The 26386-nt window shown below is 41.6% G+C and overlaps 1 protein-coding gene across 3 annotated transcripts in view; it reads right to left on the bottom strand.

Moving 5' to 3' along the window:
- The window catches only part of EPSTI1 (epithelial stromal interaction 1), a 97737-nt gene extending 73558 nt beyond the window's left edge, over nucleotides 1-24179 (bottom strand). For 2 of the 3 annotated variants that reach the window (XM_042926425.1, XM_042926530.1), the window contains exons 1-5: nucleotides 23898-24175; nucleotides 6849-6907; nucleotides 4770-4853; nucleotides 2245-2318; nucleotides 1522-1605 (exon numbers count right to left, since the gene is read on the bottom strand). In XM_042926425.1, the coding sequence (XP_042782359.1) occupies nucleotides 1522-1605; nucleotides 2245-2318; nucleotides 4770-4853; nucleotides 6849-6907; nucleotides 23898-24076 (480 nt within the window). In that variant the 5' untranslated portion in view covers nucleotides 24077-24175. Of the gene's footprint in view, nucleotides 1-1521; nucleotides 1606-2244; nucleotides 2319-4769; nucleotides 4854-6848; nucleotides 6908-23897 lie in introns of all 3 variants that reach the window. The other variant, XM_042926514.1, reaches the window with a different exon arrangement.
- Between the last annotated feature and the right edge of the window lie 2207 nt (nucleotides 24180-26386).

Here is a 26386-nt window from a genome sequence, read left to right as displayed (position 1 = left end):
TAAAAACAAATTAGTGTCACAAAAATCTTTTGAGTGAAGGTGTAATAGCTGATCAATTGGAAACAGACTGCCAAATCAAATTTTGTGAGCAAACTTCCTATATTCTTTTGTCTTACACCTCCAGCATCTCATTACAGTTCCGCATGCAGAAGTCCAGGCTTCTCTCTACCCTAGAGCCCACATCTCTGCACTTGACAGATGTTCCCGGAGCCGTGAGGGAAGAAGAGGAGGTGGGGCTTAGTGTAGAGGCATGGCAGAGAGCTGCCCGAGATCATACAACATAACAAGACACCTTATAAAGAAAGACAGTCTGCTCACCAGCCAGGTAAACGGCAGGTAAGGCTCATACACTCTCATGTGTTTTACAGGCCATCACCTTTCGGCTTCATTAACTGTGACTGGTAAAAATATCCATTGCTTGGTAACCAGGCTTAAATTTTGACCAACCCTCAATCTTGAAAAGAAAAAACGAAAGGGAAGGAGGGAGGGAGAAAGAGCTGCAGAGCCAGACAGGCAGGAGGACAGCAAGAATAGGAAGTGTGTTTCCATGACTTATATTTGCAGCAGGTGCCATACTTGGTGGTCAGTATCATGAGCCAACCCCTCGCCCCCATACCTCCAATACTTAAAACCTACTACAGCTTAGGACCTTGTGGGAATGGGAGGAGGAAGAAGGGTGGGGGTAGAACAACACTACATTCTTCCTTCTTCTGTAGCAGAAAAGCATGTTTTAAGAGATATTTTTTGCCTAGCTCTGGAAAGAGTTATCAAAACTAAACACATCACTGTGAGCTTTATCACGTCACTAATACTGAAATGCAAATGCAAATGCAAATGCAAATGCAAATGCAAAAAAACACTTTTTCCTGCACCGGTAAGAGAGGCATGTTCACCTATCTAACACTCACCCTGGAAAAGGCAGTGCACCATGAATTGCTGGTGTTACTAACCGCTTTGCCTTCTGGTCAAATACACAGCCACTACTTGATCACTTGCCTGGGAGGTGAGATTGTGTGGTCACTAAGAACTCCAGCTCTGAGGGGCACCTGGGCAGCTCAGTCGGTTAAGCATCCAACTCGTGATTTCGGCTCAAGTCACGATGTCACAGTTCCCTGCGTTTGAGCTGTGCTTGTGCGTCGGGCTCTGCACCGAGAGCACAGAGCCTGCTTGGGATTCACCATCTCCCTCTCCCTCTGTCTCCCACTCTCCTTCTCTCTCAAAAGAACTAAACAAACACAGGAAAAACAAAACAAAACAAAACAAAAACCTAGCGCTGAGGTCAGTCTGCCTGTATTTGAATCCTACTTCTCCTATCTACTGGCCGTGAACCCTTGGGCAAGTTACCTACCCTCTCTGTGTTGGTTTCCTCATTTGTAAATGCAAGTAATAAGAATAATCTATACTCGTAAGGCTGTTTCGAGACTTGAACGAATTTGCATACGGGCGGTGTGCAGAAGACAGCCTGGCACACACAGGGAGCCTTCGGTCAGTGGTAGCTCACCATCCGTTCCACTATCTTACCTTCTGTCTCTGAACTGCCTTCATCTGTTGTATTCTGGCCTCTTCCACTTGCTTCCTGATTCTTACAGATTCTTCTCTCTTTAGCTAAATTGTATTGAAATTACAGAGGACAAAAAACAGTTACTATTTTTCAGTCTGAACCTCTGGAACACGAAATTATGATGAGAGACAAATTACAGTATTGTTTGTGTTCTACCTCGCCATGATGATAGGCTGGCATTTCCCACTACTAAGATCACAGAGAATTGTCAGGCTGCATCTCCTGTCCGTGACATTTCTCTCATGGTTCTTCCTTGGTCTCTGTCTCTCTGTCCTCCCACCCCACCCACCCAGGTTGGGGAGGAGAGACAGCAGATGATATTTCCTTATTATAAAACTCATATGCCTCATTATTTTTAAAAAGTCACTGGCATCTTCAATCTTTTCTGTACTACTTTTGTGCAAACCCATGTTCTTGGTGCAAAACCTTCAAAACGTGGCAGGGGTTGAACTATAAAAAATAAATCCCTTTGTGAAGGGTCCTGCTGACTGATGTACAGCTTGGATAAGAAGTCTAGAGAGTCGTCTCTTCATTTACTTCCTGACTTCTTTGATTTTGAGAGTTTCCTTTTGTAATCGGTTTCAAGGTTTTATGCTTTTGGTAAATGTATTATTTCATGGCGACTGAAAGTGCCAGTACTCAAATTCCTTGCCAAAACTGAACTAAAAGAGATGGATTCTGACCTTTTGTTGGTATTTCGATTGCATCAGTTGGAGTTGTTGTTTCTGCCTGACTTCAGCTTCTGATTGGCTTCCACCTACAGGGAAAAAAGTCACAAAGGTGAAACATGAATATTAAGCTGAAATGTCAGCCATCAGAGACTAATTAATACATGATAAGTCTACGCCATGAGTTTCTTTAACATTTTCGTGCCCCTGGAAATGAGGATATAAACAGTTTTCTTAACAAGACATTAGAGGATGGGAATTTCTTAAAAGAGAAAACATGCTCTGGACAGAGCATGGTACCATATGCCTAAAAGAAGAGGAGAATCCTACAAAGGTTTTCAGTCATGTGGGTAGTCACGTCTTCACTTAGACTGAATTTACACCTGATGGTACATGCTAAATAGTGCCGGTCTTAAATACTCTAGAACAGGGGGATCTGGGTGGCTCAGTCGGTTAAGCGGCTGACTTCGGCTCAGGTCATGATCTCGCAGTCCGTGGGTTCGAGCCCCACGTCGGGCTGTGTGCTGACAGCTCAGAGCCTGGAGCCTGTTTCGGATTCTGTGTCTCCCTCTCTCTGACCCTCCCCTGTTCATGCTCTGTCTCTCCCTGTCTCAAAAATAAATAAAATGTTAAAATAAAAAATACTCTAGAACATTCCTCCTACTTGAGGATGGCCATTCCTTAGCCTACTCAGGCTGATGATGCTTTGCTTTGCTTGTCTTGTCTTCTCCTGACCCTACTGCCTCATTCTTTAGTAGCGTAGTGTAGGATATCCTCAGGGGTCTTGCCACCAGAAAATTACATAGTCTTTATAACCAGGTTTTTAAAACTACTAATATTTTAGTTAGTGACTGTCAATCCATACCCCTTAGTTTTCTTTCTTGAGGTATTCAAGAGAAAAATATGGAAGTGAGATTATTTGCCTATTCTCTCTTAAACCTAAAATAATTCGGGGACAGAAATCCTTGCAGCTTGCCAATCATCTAAGAATTGCCGTTTAGGGATTTCTTGGTGTTTATGCAAGCTTGGTATGTGTATTATAAAGATTCCTTTGAAATGATTCTCTGGTGCTTTGGTCACTAAAAGTGTCAGTTCTCTGAAAGATTCATTCGCACAGAAGATGCATTAAAACAATTTGCATCCACTGTAGTTTTTGTAATTGAACTGATAAACACACCACAGAGACATTTATTCTGAGTCCCCAAAGATATATAAGGCCTAGTCGGTTGTGGCCCTTCGGTCTCTGTTGTGGGGAACTGGGGAAAGGGAAAGAAACAGTGAGGAATATGGAAGCTATTATCTAATGTTACAGCCACTGTCAGTATCTCCTGGAACTATTCCAATATTTTAAAGGGTAGATGAATAGGGGAGGAGTGGAGAGTTAAAACAAATAAAGAAAGGGGCTCTTAGGTGGCTCAGTTGAGATCCAGACTTCAGCTCAGGTCACGATCTCACAGTTTGTGAGTTCAAGCCCCATGTGGGGCTTGCTGCTATTAGCACAACGCCTGCTTCAGATCCTCTGCCCCCCCCGCCCCTCCCCCACTCATGCTCTCATGCATGTGCTCGCTCTGTCTCTTGCTCAAAAATAAATAAAAACATTTTAAAAAAGAAATAATGAAAGTCAGATGTCTAAGAATGTGAAGGCTTTGTTCCAAACTCATCTCAAAGTTTCATATATTCTAGGATTTTCTTTTTTACCTCCTAGGCGCTCATGAAATACAATGGAATGATAGTGATAATACCATTACGTTCACCCATTAAATCATTTCCGAATTAGCTTATTTTTACCTTTGTCCTGGAAAAAATACTTTCCTAAAACTATTGTGACAGTAAGTAGCCCCTGACTCTAATGCATTTGTTGTTAACGAAATCTGTGGGAACCGCGTATCCAGTCTTTTCAGTTCCCAGCTGCTGCTGGAGAAAGGAAAAGCGAAGAAAGGATGTGAATGATTCCCATTAGGTGGCATCCCTGTTGAATGATTCAAACACCAGGCACAGGCAGCCCACACAATTCATCACACTGGCATGTGCTCTGGGGGCCCAAAGGTCTCTATCTGTAGAATGAAAACACAGGTGAAGTTCTCTTTATACCCACCACCGTGTCCCCAGCTCACTCTCATCTTCGTTTTAGAATTGAATCTCCATCTGTTTTTTTTTTCCCATTAGCATTCAATACTGCCAGGATTAATATGCTTGTGATAGCTTTTACTCCCATCCTGTCTAGTGCTATGAAAAGGCATATGCAGCGTCCCAGGTACTTTCTTCAGAAGTGATCCTCTAAGAGACTCTAAATTATTCAGCAATTAAGCCATCACTTTATTCCCACATAACTGGGGCATCATACATTTGCTTCTCACAGAAGATCCAAAACAACATACCTGCATACCTAAGAGTTTCAAGTTTAAATGCATTGTATTCCAAGCAGCACAATGACCCCCAAACCAATAACGCACGTTCAAAGACAGATGCAGGCAAGGCGCTAACAGGATCCCTGGGTGGCCCTGTCTCCCCAGATCCAGGCACCTGGTTTACTAGCTTACCTAAGCGCCTTGGGACCAGGGTAACAGGCTTCGCTCGCTGTTGTTCTTTCCACTTCTCAAGATTTTCCAGCTCTTTCTCAGCAACTAAGCCAGGTGAGAAATGTCAAATCATCAATTATTAGAATGTGAAAAGAAAACAGTTCCGTTGATAGCACAAGAAACAAGCATCAGAGGGCAATTAACTCCATGCAAGCATGAGTGCACAAAATAGCCAGGAAAGGAAGGCACCCTTTGGGGCGACGCTGCGCCCACCCCTGAGGCTCTCTCTCTCTCTCTCCAAGAGTATGAACTGAAAGTCCAAATTTGGAAAATCCTGACCTCTTACTAAAATAAAGGAGTTTTGTTTTTCCTCTCATTCTGGCATTTTTAAAACCCTAGATCCAATTAGCTTTTTGAATTTTCTATAGAGAGTGTGTATAAAACTAGAATATTCGTATGTCAGTAAGAACTCTTTGCACACAGTAAGCAAAGCCCCAGAGAATTCTGATGCCCACAGCACTGTGTTTCGAACGTCCCCCAAACTTACCGCAACTAGGGGTGAGGGCTCCAGCCCCTTGCATTCCATACCACCAGCCAGGAAAGCCTCCTCTAGGTGGAGCAGTGCTCACTGCCCAAATACACACTCTGCATGACAGCAGGGGGCGCCCGAGATACTAATTCTGTTCTTCAGTGCGCATCCAGATCTCCCCCACCTTAGACCCCATTGTTTCAAACGTCCATATGTAGTATTTTTAATTAGAGGGGGGGAAAAAACCTTCTGAAACATACCCCAAATCCAGACCACACTGAGGCATAAATTCCTGGAAAGTATTTAAATCACAAGCTCGTAAAATGCGAGAACCTTTGGGACTCAGTTGGGTCGCTGGTTCAGTTGCTGGCAATACCCACAGTCTCTGTCTGCATAGCTATGACCGTCATACTCTGCATTGATGCAGGTGTACCACCCAGGGTGCAACATGTCTGGTGGAGAGTCAAGTCTCTAATTTAGACACCTGCTTCCCTGTTGTGCCTGTATGTCCATTCTTAGTCACAATATTAAATTTCCTATCAAGATCTAATAAAGGAGAGGGACACCTGGATGGCTCAGTCGGTTAAGCGTCTGACTTCGGCTCAGGTCACGATCTCACGGCCTGTGGGTTTGTTCCCCGTGTTGGCCTCTTGTGCTGACTGCTCAGAGCCTGGATCCTGCTTTAGATTCTGTGTCTCCTTCTCTTTCTGTCCCTACCCTACTCACACACACACACACACACTCTCTCTCTCTCTCTCAAAAATAAACAAACATTAAAAAAAATTATTTTAAATTAAAAAAAAAAAAGATCTAATACATGAGAGCACAGAATGTCAGTGCTAGCCCCACAGCTTGAATTGAACAGGCCTCATAACTTCTTTGTGCACTGGTTGAACTTGAGTTCTCCATCTACCTCTAAGTTATAATGCTGTAATTTAAATGGCAGCATTTATTTTACGGTACAACTTCAAATAGGCTATGTACCCACTAGGTACAAGAAGGACAAAAATGAGTAAAGTGTAGTCCCTGCCCTCAAAGAGGTTGTAATCTAGAACAAGGAAATGGACGCTTTCAAATAAAAACAGCTGAGGGCAGACTCTGATACTTACAAAATTATGGGAGCACAGAGGTTAAAGAAAAATTCCATTAAGAAGGGATGGGACAGGACAGATCAAGAAAGGGACAAATTATGTCATGATCTGTTTCATATATAATTCATCTGCTCTGCAAGTATTCATAGTCCTGTAAAAATATCTGCAGTCAACCCAATTTCATGGGAACTAGATAATTTATTGGCAGTAGATGTGAAATTGTTTAAGTCCAACAGAAATCTGAGATTTGCCATTGTGCTATGAGTTCTGCTATTAACATAGAGAAACTAATTTAGAAGGATTAACAATAGAATAATTTTAAAAGCTATAATTAAAGCTGCTAAAGTTAAAAAAAGAAAAAACTCTGTAAGATTTGGTGAGTCTATACGTATCAGAAAATAAAACTATAAACCAAAGTAAATCAATCCTACTCTATAAGATGAGAAGCATTCTGAATGTTAAATGAATAAATATACATACTCCTTTGTATCTGATTTCTTCGGTTTTCATTTGGTGTTATCAAGGTATATGCGCCTGTGCTGGAATAAAGAGGAAAAAAATTGATTATCATGAGAAACTAATACATATAACTTCCAGACATTCTTGCTGCTAATACACTGTATTTATGATCATCACCATCAAATAGGTACTGTGGAAGATAATCTTCTTAAGACCCAGCTCTGTTCTCTGGGAGGTGACAATCTAGTTGTCAAGTAAAACAAGTACACATGGCCAAATATGGAAATATAAAGCAACTGATCAAGACCGACAAGGGACTGCTTCACAGTTCGCTCTAGTAAACTGTCTTTGTAGGGATCCACCGTTCCTCCAGGTGGCACTCAGGGGCAAGTCCCTTTGAGATGGCTTTGGCCGGGCATTCTCTTCCATCATGACCCACATTGGGAGTACAGAAAACATGCATGCATTCTTTGTTCCTACAAACTGGAAATACATGCCACTTGCAACGCAGCCACCTTGTCTTCATGACCCATCTGAGTGGCCACGTGGCCACATCTTGTGCTTCCAGGCTTTGACTCTCCTAGGCATGGATCTACTAGGTCTCCTATTCCCCTGGGGACACAGATAGAACAGAATCAGGAGCTCAGAGCAGCATCCTTGAAGCATTTTAATTCATGGGGTGCGGATCTGGGAAGATGGCATTTAACCAAATATACACAACACTGAGATTCCAGGAGGCTGTTAAAATACTGTGAGCTTTTGAGGGCTGGAACTGGACTGATCTGTACACACCCAGCCTCTGGCACAATGCCTGGCACAGGGTACCTGCTTGATGACTGTGGGCTGAACTGAAATGAAATGATGCCACAGACCCAGTCTGTAAATCTGTTTGGCAGGGGAGAGAGGCTCTTCTTTGAGATGATGGATGTGGCCCCACAAGAGCACCAATACCTCACAGAGCAACAGACTGCAGCATATGTGTGGGTACAATTTTAAGGGGAATGCTATGAATAATCAGCTTGTAAGTGAAGGTTGTTTTTTTTAAAAACCCCAGATACTCTTAGAATTCTCTCTCTTCAACACAGAATGTACAATTTCAAAGGACAAATTAGCAAAGATTGAACAGTAGAGGCCAAAAGTGCTGATTAACAGAAGTCATTTCTTCCTTATCTTGTTATTTTCCTAGCAGTGAGACTTCAGCCTGCTTCAAACTGGGCTTTAATTTTAGACTTGTAAATGGGAAGTGTACAATCACCTTTGCATGCAAATGGGGCTGCAAGATGCCCAATTACCTAACATATATCAGCAGACATTGCATTTGTAGCCTCACATGCATACAACGTTATGAATACAAAATGAGGAGGCTGCTACTGAAAATTAATCCCTTGTCCATTGCATATTCTTTGTTCACCCTAAGAAAGATTTTTCACTCCTCAATTCATAGGAGCTTGGGAGCTGCAATTCTGTGGGTAATGGCTGCACACTTGAATATGATGCAATGGTGAGCCATTGTACTTAAAGATGAAACGCAAGGTACTGGATTTAAATGCTCGCCGTGACATGATTGCACAATCCTTCAAGTCTAGCAACATCGTGGCACAGAGCTTCTCGCCATCCCAGGGATTTGACCCTACTCAACATCGCGGCACAGAGCTTCTCGCCATCCCAGGGATTTGACTCTACACTGATCAGCAGTTCTCAAACTTTAGCACGCATCGGAATCACCTGGAGGGTCAGTTAAAGCGCAGAGTTCCTGATTCAGTAGGTCTGGGGGCAGGGGCGAGGGGTGAGAACTGGCATTTTTAACAGTTCCCAGGTAATGTTGATGTGCTTTTTTTTTTTTTTAACATCTATTTATTTTTGAGACAGAGAGAGACAGAGCACGAATGGGGGAGGGTCATAGAGAGAGGGAGACACAGAATCTGAAGCAGGCTCCAGGCTCTGAGCTGTCAGCACAGAGCCGGACGCGGGGCTCGAACTCACGGACCACGAGATCATGACCTGGGCCGAAGTCGGACGCTTAACCGACTGAGCCACCCAGGTGCCCCAATGTTGATGTTCTTGATCTAGGGACCACACTATGAGAACCACTGCTGTAGATCAATCAAGTTATATTTGAACATTTAGACTGATGGGAATTCAGGGATTAAATCATTGATAAAGATATAGATACAGATACACACCGAAGGTCACAAGGTTAATTAAGCAATGGTACTCAGACTCAAATGCAGGACTTTTGTTTTAGATTGGTTGGGTGTTTGCAGCTAACCCTTCAGCTTGACGCAGAGAGTAGAAGATATGATCGTCACTCATTTCCAGCCTCTTGGTAGACTTCCAAAGTAACCTACTTTACTGAGCACCTATTTATGGACTCACATTAAGGGGTTTATGAAGAATGAAGGGAGATATGAAAAAGCAGACCAACCACTTTAATGGAGCTTATATTTTAGTTAGGAACAATTTCTGAAGCCTGTGGAGCAAACCACAAGAATATCCAAACAAGTGTCAAAGTAAGAGGACATTAAGTAGAAATTCAAGGTGGGGGACAGTCACAGAGGGAAAGAAATAAGAAGTATAGCCAGCTGAGGTTTAAAAGACAGGGTCTTGAAATGGCCAAAGAAGGGTTCCTTTGCTAGGGCTTTACCAAGAGCAGCTTCACAGAGAATTTTCCAAGTCCCACGGGCCTCCCTTATGCCCAAAATTTAAATTTCGTTAAAGATCTGAAAAGAAAAATCATGCTATAGGTAAAAGATCTTATTCCACAATATCTAATCTGAATATGTTCAAGTCTGATAACATCACAGTAGCATCTTTAGTTTTAGGAATGGAACTGCGGTCAATCTATTGCAATTTGTGTAGCCTACAGTGTGGGGCCATGAAAAGAGGGAAAGAATTATCCAACCCTAAATTCAAAGCCTGTTAACTTGAAAGCCTTTTAACATAACCCCAGGCTCAAGGAGAGGTCCCAGTAATAAATGTTTCATGTTAGAGAATTCCTTAATAACCTTCTTAGTAACATTTTCTCGGCTGAAATTGCCAAATCTGAAACATAATATTCAGAAAAAAGCATGGCAAGTATTTGGGCTTCTAGTCCTCTGACTTGCTATGGAAAGAGGAGCCTACTTCTAAGGATCTGCTTTTTAGGTTTTTTTATTATCATGTGGCAGAGAGTAATGCCTTGGTAGATACAAATATCTGTCCCTTCTCTCCTCCCTTTTTCTTGACATGAATAACAAGTATAACTTATTCATGTTTTCAGCCAATTAATTTCCACCCACAGCAAGGGCCTCTGCTGTGTTAACCTGCATGTCTTCCCTTTCAACAGCCTGACTCTCAAAGATGCTGATCCAGACAAGCCCAACCTACCTATATTTAGTATTCTGGGCATTTCCCGATTAAGCAACATTCAAGCCACTGAAGTAAATGTATATCTTTGAAAATGAGTTTCCTTAATTACCTCATTGAAATTTAATGAAATCTCGCAATTTGTAAGATTATTTTCACTTTCTAACAGCACACATCCAGGAGACATACTGAGGGAGAACATATAAAGAAGAGCAGAAGACAAAGAGAAAATGTGTTCTTGCACCATACAAAAAAAAAGAGAGAGAAGAAAAATATATTTAAGAAATGGTTTTCTTGCAAGGTCTCTCCTGAGCTACACAATTGCTTCTCTCGTGTCCATTCTTGCACAATTTTTATAACATCTCATCAATAAGCGCCCTATGAAAATGTTATGCTGAAGTTATGAAAAATATCTTGGCTGGCTAAAAGTATTACATAAATATATCCCCTGGTGTGTACAAACTGCAGCAGATGTAATTTAAATTTCTAATTAGGAACAACACTGGTTTGACTGAAAAAGAAACATAGGAGCAAAAATTCAGAAACAGAAGATTAAGTAACAAACAGATCTTTTCAAGCAGTAAAGGAGACATGTAAAGTCTACCATTCTTCAAAAAACTAGTTTGAGGTTTTCTCAGTTCAAGAAAACCTTAACCTTGCATGGACTTGAAAAAAAAGATTTTTGGTTAATCAAAGGCACTGGATTTTCTTGCTATGGCTTTCCATATTGGTTTTTGTTATATGACCTTCAATATAGGCATCTGAAGCTTACTGTTTTTAGCCAACATGTGTCAAAACTTGAAGCATTCAGGTTTCCAAAAGTTTAATAAACAGACCATATTCCCAAGAAAAACAAAAAATAACAAGATCCGGCTGAGTAAATCATACTTAACCACTACACCTGTTACACCAACCCTGATCCAGTACTCCACAACTCCAGTGAGGAAGGGCTCATGAATTCTTTGACCTCAAAATCTGCAGAGCCCAAAACATTGTCTACACATCCAAGAAGCTGATGTGAAGCAAGTTAGTTCTTGAACTCACAGCTTCTGGTGGACAATTGAATAGATACCCAGAGGGCAGAACAGACACCCAGAGGGAAAAGATACGCAAGAGACCACAGGTCATCAGCACCTTTGTGCATAGAATAACTTTATGGAAAGTCGAAAAGGTGTACACACACACACACACACACACACACACACACACACACACCCTCCATCCCAGCATTCCTATGTAGGCTCATGGTTTAGTGGGATATGGTAAATTTATGCAAATGAGAAAAAAGTGCTCCTTCTTTCAGGTAGAGGTAACCCTACACTAGGGTGCATGGTTTGGTATGTATTTCAGCTCCAAATTACTACCTTTGCCAGACAAGTTTGTGTAGTTACCAACCTGCACAACCATACAGGGTAGACCTGAAAGATGTCACATTTCATCACTTAAAACACATATACAGACATAAATGATAAGGGCTTTGAGAAAAGCAAGAAGGATTCACTCTAAAGATACAAAGAATATATATGAAACATAGTATCATTGAGACTCACCATCTTTAAGAGGCCAAAAACTAATGATGGGAGTGGAGATGGGGACCAACTGTTAGGTATACTTGCAAAATGTATGAAATTGAATTCATATTTTCAGAACATAGAGATGTTGGATCTGGGACTTGATTTGAGCCTACTTGCAAACTACTTGCTTAACCTAACAAGCTAACCTTAGCCATGTTACTGTTTCATAGATACTGGCAAAAGCCACGAGACTCCTGGGTCAGAGATAAATGCAAGGCATGAGGGATTTTTATCTAAATCTCTGCATAAAACATTTAAAAACAAAATTCATCTTTTATTTCTGATTTTGAAAGACATATGCTTATAGAAGAAAATCACAAAATATATTTTTCAGTATTTAAAAGGCACTCATAATCCCACGCCTCAGAGATTACAATTAGTTTCATTTGAGTGAATTTCAGTCCAATCTATATTCTGTACATATTATTACACCATTGCAAACATATTTTAAGTCCAATTTTATGTCTTACTTTCACTTGTAGGTGCTTTCCCAACTATTCATGTAACAAGCTTAATGTTAGATGGCTACATAGTATTTCACAACATGGATGCATCATAATGTAGCCACTCAACTATGTCAGGTGTTTCAATTGTTCACAGTTTTAAACAATACTGCACCATGTACAAAGCATAAAAATACAGCTTTGCACAGAATATTAACCAGAACGTGGGGCGCCTGGGTGGCTCAGTTGGTTAAGCGGCTGACTTCGGCTCAGGTCATGATCTCACAGTCCGTGAGTTCGAGCCCCGCATCGGGCTCTGTGCTGACAGCTCAGAGCCTGAAGCCTGTTTCAGATTCTGCATCTCCCTCTGTCTGACCCTCCCCTGTTCATGCTCTGTCTCTCCCTGTCTCAAAAATAAATAAAACGTTAAAAAAATTTAAAAAAAATAAAATAAATAAAAAAAAGAATATTAACCAGAACAAAACTCTAAAACAATAAATAAACAATAGTCCTCAAAAATCAATACTTTGAACAGGAATGTGGACATTTAAATTTTTCTTCCTTAGCTATCTCATTTGCATTTCCAAAATCCCAGAAACAGTATGATCAAATGATTAATTTCTGTTCTGGTGCCTGACTCTCCTCAATTCTTAAACTAGGAGAGATGCTGGCCCTACCCAACCATTGATTTTTCACCTCCTTCTTATTAAATGGCACCTTTGTAGTATTCAGCTTCACAAAGTACCCAATTAAAAGACTACAGTCCACAACCTTTTTTATAGCTAGGTGTGACCATGCTATTAAGTTTGGGAAACCTGAAATGTAAGGGGAAGCTATTGAGAAAGGTTTCTAGGAAAGCTCCTTTAAATGGAAACAGGCAGGAAAAGCTTTTTTGTTGCTTTCTCCTACCTGGAAGGCTGAAGTGGTAGCTGGTGCTCAGACAGGTATCTTGGTCGATGAGGCAACTTGAATATGGAAGATATGCATCAGAAATGGCAGAAATGGGGCACCTGGGTGGCTCAACTAGTTAAGCATCTGACTCTTGACTTCAGCTCCAGTCATGATCTCACGGTTCCTGAGTTTGAGCCCCACATCAGCACGGAGCCCGTTTGGGATTCTGTCTCCCTCGCTCTCTGCCCCTCCCCCACTCGCTCTCTATTATCTCTATCAAAATAAATAAAAATAAATGAAAAAAAAAAAAGAAAGGAAATGGTAGAACTGAGGGGCACCTGAGTGGCTCAGTCAATTAAGCATCCAACTCTTGATTTTGGCTCAGGTCATGATCTCACGGTTTGGGAGTTCTAGCCCAGTGTTGGGCTCTGCATGGACAGTGCAGACCTGTTTGAGATTCTCTCCCTCTCTTTCTGCCCTTCCCTCGCGTGTGCATGTGCGTTCTCTCTCTCTCTCTCTCTCTCTCTCTCTCTCTCTCTCTCTCAAAATAGATAAACATTTTTAAAAATGGCAGAACAGAAAGACAAAAGCAATCTGGTGCTCTGGGACTATAAAACCTCCACATTAGTGGTAATCTATTGCCAAACTGCCTGGCTTTAAACCCTAATTCCGTTATGTTCTAACTACAACTTTGGGCAAATTACTAAGTTTTTCTATTTTTTTCACCTGTGAAATGGGGCTAACCACTACCTACTTCTTAGAGTACAGACATAAAGTACTTAGGACAATGCTAGAAAATATATGTTCTATCATGGCTTCCTGTTATTTGTACTACATCACCCGTAGGCTAGCTACCTTCAGACCTCTCTCATAGGCGAGAAACAAATAGACAAAGCCATCTCTGCTCAAGGCACCTAATTGGAGATATTGTATTATATGTAATTGTAATATAATAATTACATATAACCTATGTGCAATATGACACCTCTTTTACCATATGTTAATAAAACCTAGCCCTGAATCATATGCTGCGATTCCATTTCTTTGCCCCATCTTCTTCAACAATGTATGTGAGTTAGTTTTTCTGTCTTTTTACCTCCTGGTTCTGGCATTTGCCACTCACATCTATATCCTAGTTCCTGATTCTTTCCTTTCATCCATGTCTTAGGAGTCATAAGAACCACTACATGAAACAAAGTAGTGTTGATAAATCTCTCGTTAAAGATTAGTATATAGTCTTCTGTAAAAGACAGCATGGTTCTGAGCCCAGGTTTTTTGCTAAATTATTTATTGAGATATAATATTTTTAGGCAAACTGCACAAATCTTAAGTATACAGCTCCATGACAAACTTCCTTTTAATTTATCCAGATTCCAAAAGAATAAAGGAAAAAAGAGAGAGGCATAAAAAACTTTAGAATATTACCTGAAATTATTTTTGTATCTTAAATTTTAAGCCTATAAGCAAAATTAAAATATTAGTAAAATGAAAACCCATATACTATTTACTTATATTTACCGTTTGCTCACATTTGGCCATATTTCTTTCACTCCCTTCATGTTTATTTTTTCTGAACCATATAAAAGCAAGCTGCAGAGTCATTAATGCATAACCCTGAATACTTTAACCTGTGTCTCTCAAGAACAAAGACATTCCCCTACTTACACATTAAAAACTATCACACCCAAGGAAATTAATATTACTATGTAGTCTCTGTACAAATTTCTAAACTGTTCCAATTTTTTTTTTTAACTTTTAACGTTTATTTATTTTTGAGACAGAGAGAGACAGAGCATGAATGGGGGAGGGTCAGAGAGAGGGAGACACAGAATCTGAAGCAGGCTCCAGGCTCTGAGCTGTCAGCACAGAGCCCAACGCGGGGCTCGAACTCACGGACCGCGAGATCATGATCCGAGCCAAAGTCGGCCACTTAACCGACTGAGCCACCCAGGCGCCCCGAAACTGTTCCAATTTTTTAAGTATTCTTCCCTACCCCCACCACACCCTGGATCCAATCATGGATTACACACGCCTGTTTTTTGACAAGTCTCTATAGACTCCTATAATCCAGGACTGTTTCCTTGACTTTTTCTTCCTTTCATGACTAACAATTCTGAAGAGTCCAGGTGTGATGGTTAACTTTGTGTGTCAACTTGACCTGGCAACAGGATACCCCCGTGTCTGGCTAAACGTTATTTCTGGGTTGTCCATGAGGGTGTTTCTGAAAAATGTAAGCATCTGAATCCATGGTCTGGGTTGTCCATGAGGGTGTTTCTGAAAAATGTAAGCATCTGAATCCATGGTCTGAGTAAAGCAGATGGCCCTTCCTCTTGGGGGGGGGGGGGGGGCATCATCCAGTCCCTTGAGGGCCTCAACAGAACAAGGAAGGCAGAGGAAGGTGGAAACCAATCTCAACCTGACTGCTGAGCTGAGACATTGATCTCCTGCCCTTGGTACTCCTGGTTCCCAGGCCTTCACACTTAGAGGGGAATGTACACCATGGCTCTCTCGGTTTTACAACTTCCAACTACACAGTGGCTTTCCTGGGTCTCCAACTTGCAGATGACAGATCGTGGGACCTCTCAGCCTTCATAATTATGTGAGCCAATACCTTATAACTTTATAATAAATTTCTTTATATATATGAAATAATAATCTCTTAATACAAACATATATAATATATAAGCATATTACATATATAATACATATTATATATGTAATAAATATTATATATTTATAATGATAATCTATATAATATATAGTACATATATGTAATCTATTAGTTCTGTTTCTCTAGAGAACCCTAATACACCAGGTAAACTGTCTAATAGAATTTATAGAATGCCTCACAATCTGAATGTGAAACATTGATGACTTCCTCATGATTAGATAGTCAGGTGAAACGTGGGGGAAGAGTACTACATAAAAGATATTATCCAAGATTCCATTGTTAGAACAAGGACTGTTTCCTTGAGCAACTAAATAATAAATCAATGTGAGAATAGAATCTGCCTGTAAGTTAGCGGGCAATCACATTTTAAAATAAAGATTAGAAAGAGAACATATCTTCTCCTGCCTGTCACCTTCTATTGGCAATAGAAATCAGAAGGCATAATGGCTCTAAGACTTTCTACTTGGCCTAAAGAGTCAAAAAGCACAGCCTACACTTTAAAAATAAATATGTCTTGGGGCACCTGGGTGGCTCAATTGGTTAAGCATCTGACTTCGGCTCAGGTCATGATCTCACGGTCCATAGGTTCAAGCCCCGCACCAGGCTCTGTGCTGACAGCTCAGAGCCTGGAGCCTGCTTCAGATTCTGTGTCTCCTCTCTCTGTTCCTCCCCCACTCATGCGCTCTCTCTCTCAAAAATAAACATTAAAATTAATTAATTAATTAATTAAAATGTCATCATATCAAACCATTTGAAGTGTTTATTTCTAAGGATTAGAATTGCGGGGAACTTTCACTTTGTATATTATTTTTGTAATGTTTGAGTTCTTATAATAAGCAGACATAACTTTATTTTTACAATCAGGGGAAACATTCCAAAAAAAAAGAATTTTTCAATGAGGAAATATTTAAAATTAAGACTTCAAGCAGGGGCTCAGATTTGCTTACAAGATTAGGTGGCATAGGATTTCCACTCTCTGGTGCACCAGTCAAATATACGCTGGGCAATACTAGCCCTTGAGTTTTAATGATGATAAACGTCTTTAGTTTTTCTATCGGATTTTAATGGACTGCCTTTTAAGTTTCATATTTGGGGGGAAAATTATGAACATTACAGAACAAAGGAAGATCGTCATTAGCTGATTCTCTGATACAGAACAGACCCTTCAAAAGCAGTCTTCATCTTTGATGATTTTTTTTTTTCCTGTTAAGCTTTTGTTTCAGATTCAAATACATTCTGAATAGACGCAATTAACCTTAACAATATGTATAACCTTACAGCATTCTACTGACTTTGAGTTAAGTAACCTTACTGTGTAATTGAACTAAGTTTCTTTTTTCTCATTTCTGCTATGCGTCTACTGATTATTGCAGGTATTATGTATTTTCAGGCTTTCATCATCCTGTTGATTTATTGTTTCACTGTTTCAGCTGTCAAAAAGACTTTTTGAGAAATGCCCACTCATTTTTGATATTGTATTTGAGCAAAAGTGATTGCGCCCCAAGACTTGGCGGACTGCCAGATGTATTCCATACCGAGGGGTGAAATCCAGTGCAGAAAAGTTGGAAATTCCTTCTAAACACAACCATAATTTCGATCCTCCTGTCTAAACAGGAAGAGAAAGTGGATCTAAGCAAACCAGACTGTCTCTCCTTTCCATCCACCCCAGCAATCTCTTCTGCCACGCACAGAACCATGCTTTTCACACTATACAGGTAACCCACTAATGGGTCATGAAACCAATTTAACGGGCTTATTTTTAACAAATGAGTGTAGAAAAGGTCAGTGTTCATCACATAGAAGAAAGGTGAGAGTTGTTTTGTGAAGATTCTTCAGTTATATATAAACTCCTACATACCCACACCTGTACCAGATCATGAACGTCAGATGCATTGCATACACTAGCCTTTGGTCAGAAGTCTGAAAGATCACTGGAAGTCAGGATGCTGTTTAGGTTGCTCATAAACAGAAACAGTAAGAGAATTATTTTAATGCAAGCCCACCAAGCTGCCATTTAAGAAAAGCAGCAGAGACAAGAGAACCCCCACAGAAACTTCATTCTTGCAAATGACTTCTTTGTCCAAATAATTTTAAAGCTGTACATAAAGGTCACATTACCGTTTGTACTATGCCACTCCCTTTAGCCTACAGAATTTCTATTTTCTTGATGTGAAAATATGACAATTGATGGAAGCTTAGCTAGCTGCGCTCCCACTCCTTCCTCCCGCTCTGTATCATGTTCGGGATCTAGACTTAGGTAGATAGACTCAGGTTTGAGTGCTGCTTCTTTTACTAAAAAAAAAGCCATGAGACTCCGGGACATCACTTAATCTCCAAAGACTCAGTTTCCTCAACTGTAAAGTGGCAAAGTGTTTACTGTATCAAGAAAAAGCAATTATAGGACATGCATAGTACAAGGTCTAGCACATGGTTAAGAGTTCAAGACATAAGAGTTCAAGCTATTGATTGTTATTTCGGTTTTATTCTCTCGGGGTGCCCACTTTGACTATTCTAGGTCACAAGTAATTTACTTTAAGCTACCACAGTATTGGAATGCTTTGCCATACAGCTCATTTCAAAAATAAGTCAGATAGGCAGAGTTCTCCTGATTAGTTTGCTAGTAGAATATAGTAATCATTGAGACACCTAACAAGCTCATTGAGCCATATAATTATCATTAAGAGTTAAACACTGTTGTTTTACAAACTTTCTGAATGCTTATGAGCCTTGCCTGAAGATTGAGTTATAGTCCTCTAATGAATAGCCATCTATATTGAGCCGTCAAGAAGATTACTCATCGGAATCAATCATAGATTTTTCTCTTCCCATGTACTATTATTTCATAGCACTAAAAGGGCCTGGAGCTCTCCATCCCCAGGGAGGAATAATAACCTGATGCTTTCATGCCATTTAACATCTATAAACAAAAGCTTACTTTCTCAGAGTCATATGAGGATTCAGAAGAGAAATTTGGGGCATTGCGGTGAAGAAGAAATAGTGAAAGCAGTTCTTATAAGTTTGTAAAAACTTGTACTTAATTTAAGACTATTTTATGTAGCCAGTTCAGAATCAAGTGAGGTGAGTCAAGAACATAAGTTTTTCATGATCTGTCTTAGACCTAAGACATTATATTTCAGGATTCAGAATATACTCAACAATTATTCCAATAGTGATGCTCATAAAAATTGAACGCTATAACTTAATGACTATATGATCATATATTCCACTTTATACCCCATCCTATATCTATAAAATGCTTAATACTAATGTTTCACAGTGTTCTTTAAGGAGAAAAGAGAGAAAAATTGGGAAGTGGCCATTAATAAGTGGTCTTATCAAGCCATCCTTTATTTCCCTTCACTGTTCCTTGAGACTTTGAGGACAAAGGGAAAAGGACAAAGGGTATGAGTTACCAGGTTTATTTCCTTCCCTGGAGCACAGCAAACTGGGAAAAGTATTGAAGTTTTGAGTGAGGAAATGAGGGAACTAGAACTGCAAAGGGAGGAAATAAGAAAAAGGAGTGAGTTTCCCTAGTATACTCATATAGCACTTCAACAGCATCGAGTCTAAGCAGTTAGTAATCAGGGCTGTGGTGTATCTGAGAGGCTGTGTCAGCTTCGGTCCTCCAATTCGAAGACATCAGGACAGGATTAGACATGCAAGATGTTTTGGAGGAAAACGCTTAGGAAGGACCAAAGTGGAATGCACACGGGTAGGCAGTGAAAGCCTCAAGAACATGAGCAGGTCTGATACCTATGAAAGGAGACAGGGGAGGCGGGGATTGAGCGGGAAGAGCCTCCGACTGCTGTATAGTTCTGAGAAAATCTTGGAGAGTTCAGTGGGGAGTCTTCTGGCAAAAGCTGCCCAATAGAGAAGTCCCACATAGGCCAGGAACACGCTTACATGAGTACCCTGGAAAGTTCGGACACTGGCTGGAAGGGTGCAGAATAAGAGTGCTCTCAGAACAAAGGGCATAATGGATGGTGGCAGCTGGGGCTAACAGTTGACTATGCTCCCCACAGTAAGTTCTTTTGAAGGACATCTGAACAGAAAGTTTCCCTGGCTGTCATAGGGGCCACATAAACTCCTGTGGTATAATAAAAGATAAATACTTAGACCTTAACCCTGGTTCCTGGCACAGATCTCCAAAAATCCTTGGGATTCCACGTGATAAGAGTGTTGATTATATGCTAACGAGAGGACCCCAGAATGCTTCAGGATAGGAGTGATTTGCCAGGAAAACCAACCATGAGATTAGAGGATGATTTAATCGACTATGCCTGTGTAATGGAGCTAAATAAAAATTCTTGAATAAGGACTGAGGAGCTCCCAGAATGGTGAACACATCCAAGTGCGGAGAGGGTGGCCCACCTAAACAGGGCATGGAAGTTCTGTGCAATGCCCCGCCCTCCTACCTTACCCTTGTATCTGTCCCATTTGGTTGTTCCTGAATTGTATCCTTAATAATAAAACTGTAATCGTAAGTACAACAGTTTCCATGATTTCTCTGATTCGTTCTAGAAAACTAGGGGAAGAGAGGTCATGGAAACCTCCACATCTGTAGTCAGCCAGGCAGAAGTGTGGGTAGTTTGGGGACCCCATTTGTGGCTGGTGTCTGAAACAGGGGCAGTTTTGTGAAACTGAGCTCTAACCTGTGGGGTCTGCACTAACTCTGGGTAGTGTCAGAACTGAACTGAACTGAAGCTGGTTGGTGCTGGAATAATGTGTTTGATGTCAGAAAAAAAAACCACACGCCTCCTAACCAGCCTGTAGACTGCAGCGCAAACATCACTTCTTGGTAACGCTTCTCCTGCTCCCAAGACGAACTCAGACCCTGGCTTTCCTTTATAGTGCATATACTGTTATTCCTATAATTAACTAATAACTGTGTACCCCATCAATTAGACTATAAGCCATATAAGGGCTTATCTCTTGTTGAGTAGTTACTTGTCCCTGAATTTGTAATTAAATATCCAGAGCTAGATATCCTCTCTTCTTACAGGATTGTTGTGAGGACTGAGTTCATATACATAACACACTTACACATGTTAACTGTTACATGTGTTATTTTATTGCTTATCTTTAACTCTCTTCAGTTCTCAGCATAAAGTAGGCCACAAATATGTTAATTTATATACAAATTCAGTTCACCTGATGCTAAAGTAAATTGTATAGCAAAATTCCACATTATAGGTTCATTTTCAGAATATCTTTTTATTTACTTTAAATGGCATCAAGCTAAAGGACTATTTCCGGGTATGATTATAGACAAGTACCTGAATTGAGGGAACCCTGTGTTGCTATCACAAGCAAGAGTCTATTGCCCAGAATTGGGTAAAGTCAGGTGAAAAATCTCCTTCTTCATATATAAGATTAAACCCATGCTTTAATCATATACTTATCTAGAAATTATATAAGTGAGTGGGAGATATTTACAAAAAAGCAAAATATTGGGGCGCCTGGGTGGCTCAGTTGGTTAAGCATCCAACTTTAGCCCCGGTCATGATCTTGTAGTCTGTGGGTTCGAGCCCCATGTCAGGCTCTGGGCTGACACTCAGAGCCTGGAGACTGCTTTGGATTCTGTGTCTCCCCCTCTCTCTCTCTCTCTCTCTGACCCTCCCCTGCTAGTGCTCTCTCACTCTCTCTCAAAAATAAACAAACATTTAAAAAAATTTTTTTACAAAAGCAAAATATTGAAAGGGACAGTGAAGGTAAATTGTTACTTTGGATTCGAAGTATATATAAGCCTTTCTTCTCTTTAAATCTGTGTAAATTGCTTATGATACCTAGGGACAAGATAAAAATCGCCAACTAAAAATAATTGGGAAAGCCAACATGAATTAGCACTTATAATTATTTAAATCCAAACATAGTCAAGAACACAGCCTTGCCTTAGAGTCTATTTGGAGGTTCTCAGGAGTCATTTAAAATATTAAGAGATCGCCTTAACATCTCCACATGGAAGTAGGTGTTTTGAACCAGTGTGTTTTTACAATGTACAAATACTCCGCTTCAGGGTGACGGCACAGTACTTGATCAATTAACATCTGTTAAATGAATTTAAGGTTGTCAGCATCCCACATTTACTGGACATTTCCTTCCTGCCAGGCACGAAGTTCTGTTCTATGCATACACCTACACACAAATAAAGAAGCCCTCAGAGGTTGGTATTATCTCACTTTAAGTAATGAGGAAACTGAGGCATAAAGTACTTGAGCACCTTGCTGAAGTTCAGAGAGCAAGTAATGGCAGAATGAGAACATGGAGTCTGGCATCAAAGCCCATGCTCCTGTGCCCTCACTGGCACTTCCCTAAGGAATTAATGGAAAGATGTGCACAATACAAGGTTAAATCCCAATCCTTTGTCATGTAAATAAGCGCATATTGAGAATGAACAAATGAAGCTTATTAAGCACTTCATCCTTCCTTTTTCTCTACTTCCCACCAGAAAATGCTATAATTCTGCTCCCCAAAAAAAAAAAAAAAAAAAGAATAAAGCCCTCTTTTAGGGTTTGTGTGTGCATTTTACTAAGATATTATTTACCATTCAACCATTTTCCTTGGTTTTCCAGTTCCATTAAAGGAATATAAGTGAGAGTAAACAATAGAAGTGACTAATGGAGATGTAAGAATTCGGAGTGGTCCAAACAGGATCTCCTCTACTGAACACCTAAAAGGGAATGACTCTTACAACGCTCTACTTATTGCGACCGGTTCGCATTTTTTAAAAATAAATAAAAGAGCTCTGGGAAAGCCAACTCTCCCATGTACTCTCTAATGGTCTATCGGCAAATCTTAAAAATCACAAAATAGTATGCAGTGAGGTCTTCAGGTATTGAGGCCTGGACAATGAATTAGAAAACCGCCCCTTTCCGAGCAGTTTGGTCCAGCAAGATTCTGGGGATGTTGACAGCCAAAAAAGAAAAAAAAAGGAAAAGAAAAAACAGATAGATGTAAATGCTAATATTTATGAGATGATATGAGCTTGCAAATAAATGATTGTATCTAACTAGATGCTCTTTAACAACAAAAAGGCATGGAAAGGGCGTTCATCATCAACCTGAGACTGTATGCCCATGACCTCTGCTACATTAAATGCTACAGCTTACTGAGATTACTTGAATTTAATGAACCTCTATCGTAGCAAGACACCTCTCATTCCGCAAAGGTGACAAATGCGGCAATCTCTAACTGCAACCACCTGGGTCACCCACCCCATCTAAGGGCAACCCTAAGTGGAATAATATCGAAAGCCCAGTACTCATGACTTCTTTCAAAGTTAAGGGATGAAAGAAAAGTTACTGTTTACGGGTCATATGGTGATACACTGTTCCTTGGCAACCAGCAGGCCTTTTGTGCGACTACAAGTTGATGGAAAGGGGGGAACTGAAAATGAAACTATGCAGAGGATTCCAATGCACAGAAGCAGCACTTCCGGAGCCCTGTGTAGCCATACTATCCTGTTAAAGAAGCTCCTTCCATTGGGAGGAAAGCGAGGATCACTGACGCGGCGTAACAAACGTTTTCAGGGTACCAACTGTAGACTCTGAACCAAAGACCAAGATCAAGGTTACCTATATGACAGGAAACCCTGCGGCCACTCTCGACCTCACCCGGTCCCACTCCTCTGGTCCTAAGAGGTCATTTATCTGGGAACTTGGTTGAGATGCAAGCGTGCTCCCAGAGCCAGCAATTGGAGCATCTACCCCATAACACATTCCCTCTCCGCCCTTGCCCTGGCAGCTGACGCGGAGACACCACTTAAGGGCATCGATGGTTTAAACCAGGAAGGAAAACAATAATTCATGCTAAAGAGTATGAGTTCTGGAGACACCTGTAAAGTTCGTAGGAAGCTCAGGCGAGTTCTCCACACGTCTTTTCAATCCTGTAGCCAGTCACGAGAATCGGGGAAGCAATGTTCTTGAAAGGAACGAGAGCTGTTATTTAGCAAAGAACCGCAGACTGGCACACTCAATTTATAAGGTAGTAATTCCTGAAAGCTTTTGGGTAGGCAAACGAGCCTGCACTCTCTCAGAAACCCCGTTACTGGGCCCCCGTGGTTTCAAACTCCGATGATCAAGAAAGTGCTCGCGAGTCTGTCTGAGGTCTGGGCTCCCGCCCCCAAGCCAGGTTGTCAAGTACTTACCACCGCTGGCCGGCGAGCCGTGGGCTCTCCTGCGAAGGGCTCTGGGCGGTCGCCTGCGAACCCGGTCTGGGACCTTGCAGCTGGCCCGGCTCCCGAGGCCGCCCGGGGGGGTCCCGGGCCGGGCTGGGGGCCGGGGGGGCGCCGAGCCCGGAGCCCACCACCCGAGTGCGGGTGAACATAGCTCTGAGTCCGCGGGTGCCCGGCCGCTGCTGCGGCGGGGACGCGGGCTGGGACGGCTCGGAGTCTCGAGATGAGATTCGAAAGGGCAGGGGCAGCGGTTTCAACAGCTTGAGTTTCGATTTCCCGCCAGCAGCGGCAGGTGCGCCCGCCCCCGGAGGACTTCCCCATTCGGGCTCCACTCGGGCGCCCTCTGACCTCAGCGCGGGTGAAGGCTCTCGCTGCGCCGCCCTGGCGGGGAGGAGTGAGCCTGCTCCGCCCCTACCTGTGGTGGTTCAAGGTCTCGCAGCCACCTTAGAGGATAATGAAGAGACCTGTGATCAACCACGGACGCCTGATGAGGAGGTAGCCGCAAGGGGACTAGAACCCTCAAAGATACTTTAGGGCTGTGTAATAGGTAACCCCTAATTTGAGGTTACTGCTGGAAATTTGAGACCCTGAACAATAGATTAACCTTGGAACGCCAGAGATTAGGTGAATAAATGAAATCATCTGAACAAAATTTTGCCTTACGTTGTTGTGCACATACTTTCAAGTTAAAGGAAATGTGAAGTGGAATCAAAAGCCAAAAGTGAAATCAAAAGCCAAAGAAAGCCCAAAAGAGGGGAAGCAAGCTCTTGTTATTTATGATGGCGGCATTAGCGTTTGTTTACGTGTCTCCTACCACATAGGTTATGGGAGGGAAGAGATTTCTCTCATTTTTGTATAGCCAGCATTAGGACAGTCATGATCAACCCACTACACATCAGAATCGTCTGGGAGCTTTCTAAAAATAGGGATGCTGAGACTCACCCCCCAGACCTACAGATACAGAGTCTTGCAAGTCCAAATTTGGAAGGAAAAAAATCTCCATTCCATAGTCAAATCATTGCCCAGTGTCTTGCACAGACCGGGTATGAAATTAATACTTCTTGAATGTTTGATCAATTACTTAGCAAGGCTGCCTGGAGAATCATTGCTGCCTAGCCCTCAGCTTGCCCAAGAATTTGCATTTCTTTTTTTTTTTTTTAATGTTTATTTATTTTTGAGACAGAGAGAGACAGAGCATGAATGGGGGAGGGGCAGAGAGAGAGGGAGACACAGAATCGGAAGCAGGCTCCAGGCTCTGAGCCATCAGCCCAGAGCCTGACGGGGGCTCAAACTCACGAACCGTGAGATATTGACCTGAGCTGAAGTCGGACGCTCAACCGACTGAGCCACCCAGGCGCCCCAAGAATTTGCATTTCTGACAAGTTTCCTAGAGATACCTGTGGGGCTGGTTTGGGACCACCTTTTGAGAACCCTGCTGTGGGCAATGTGGGAGGCACAGAAGGTTTTTCCGTAGGGCAGTTATGTAATAATATGTTTGAGAAAGTTCTATCAGCAATGTGAAAGACAGATTGAAAAATGAAGAGGCTGAAATCTGAGAGAGAAACTAAAAGCCTAGTTATTATAATCTAGGTGGGAAATCTGAGCTAAGGCAACAGCATGGGAAATAGGAAGGAGGGGACAAAACCGTGACATTCCAAATGAAAGGTTAACATAGTTGGATTAAAAAAAAACAAAAACAAAAACCAGATGCAGAAGGGACCTGAGCTCCAGAGGTAGCAAATGGGACAGATGGGGAGACAGTTTGTACGGTACTCTGAAACCCAGCTCTGCCACATACCGGTGCCATGACCAAGGACAAGTCACTCAATTCCCTAGAGGCCCAGTTTCCTGATCTGCATTATGTGGAATGAAGTTACAATATGTACCTTGTGGGATACTGTGAGGAATAAAGAGACAATCCACATCAACGCTTCTCAAACGCAGTTGATTTTGCCTCCAGCAGACATTTGACGATGCCTGGAGACATTTTTTGTGAAGCCTAGAAGGGGGAGAGGGGTATGTCTACTGGCATCTAGTGGGTAGAGGCCAGGGATGCCGCTAAATATACTGTAATGGACTGGGCAGCCTCCCAGAACAGAGAATCATCCTGCCCAAAAAGTCAATAGTGCTGAGGTTGGAAAATCCTGATCTAGGTAATATGCCTAGCTTAGAGTCCCAGTAACTTAATGGTTGCTGTTTGATGGTAACTATAAGGTTTTAGCTTTGTGTATAGGAGGAAAGCGGAACCATTCATCAGTAACCAAGAGGAGGGACAGGTTTCTGGCAAGGGTGAAAGACTTTGATTGGGGAACTTCCGGGTTGTAGGTGCCTGCAGGGTGAGAAAAGCAGTTCCAGAGTCCCCCCAAAAGTGGATCTGGGTGATCTTCCTGGAGGCAATTTTCTTCAGATTGTCAACTGCTGGGAAAATACCACTGGAACTTTTATTTCAGAGGATAAGAAAG

Source organism: Panthera leo, chromosome A1 (assembly GCF_018350215.1).
Source record: "Panthera leo isolate Ple1 chromosome A1, P.leo_Ple1_pat1.1, whole genome shotgun sequence".
Taxonomy (NCBI): domain Eukaryota; kingdom Metazoa; phylum Chordata; class Mammalia; order Carnivora; family Felidae; genus Panthera; species Panthera leo.
The sequence above is the reverse complement of the archived record's forward strand: the minus strand, read 5'-3'. Positions and strand labels throughout refer to the sequence as shown.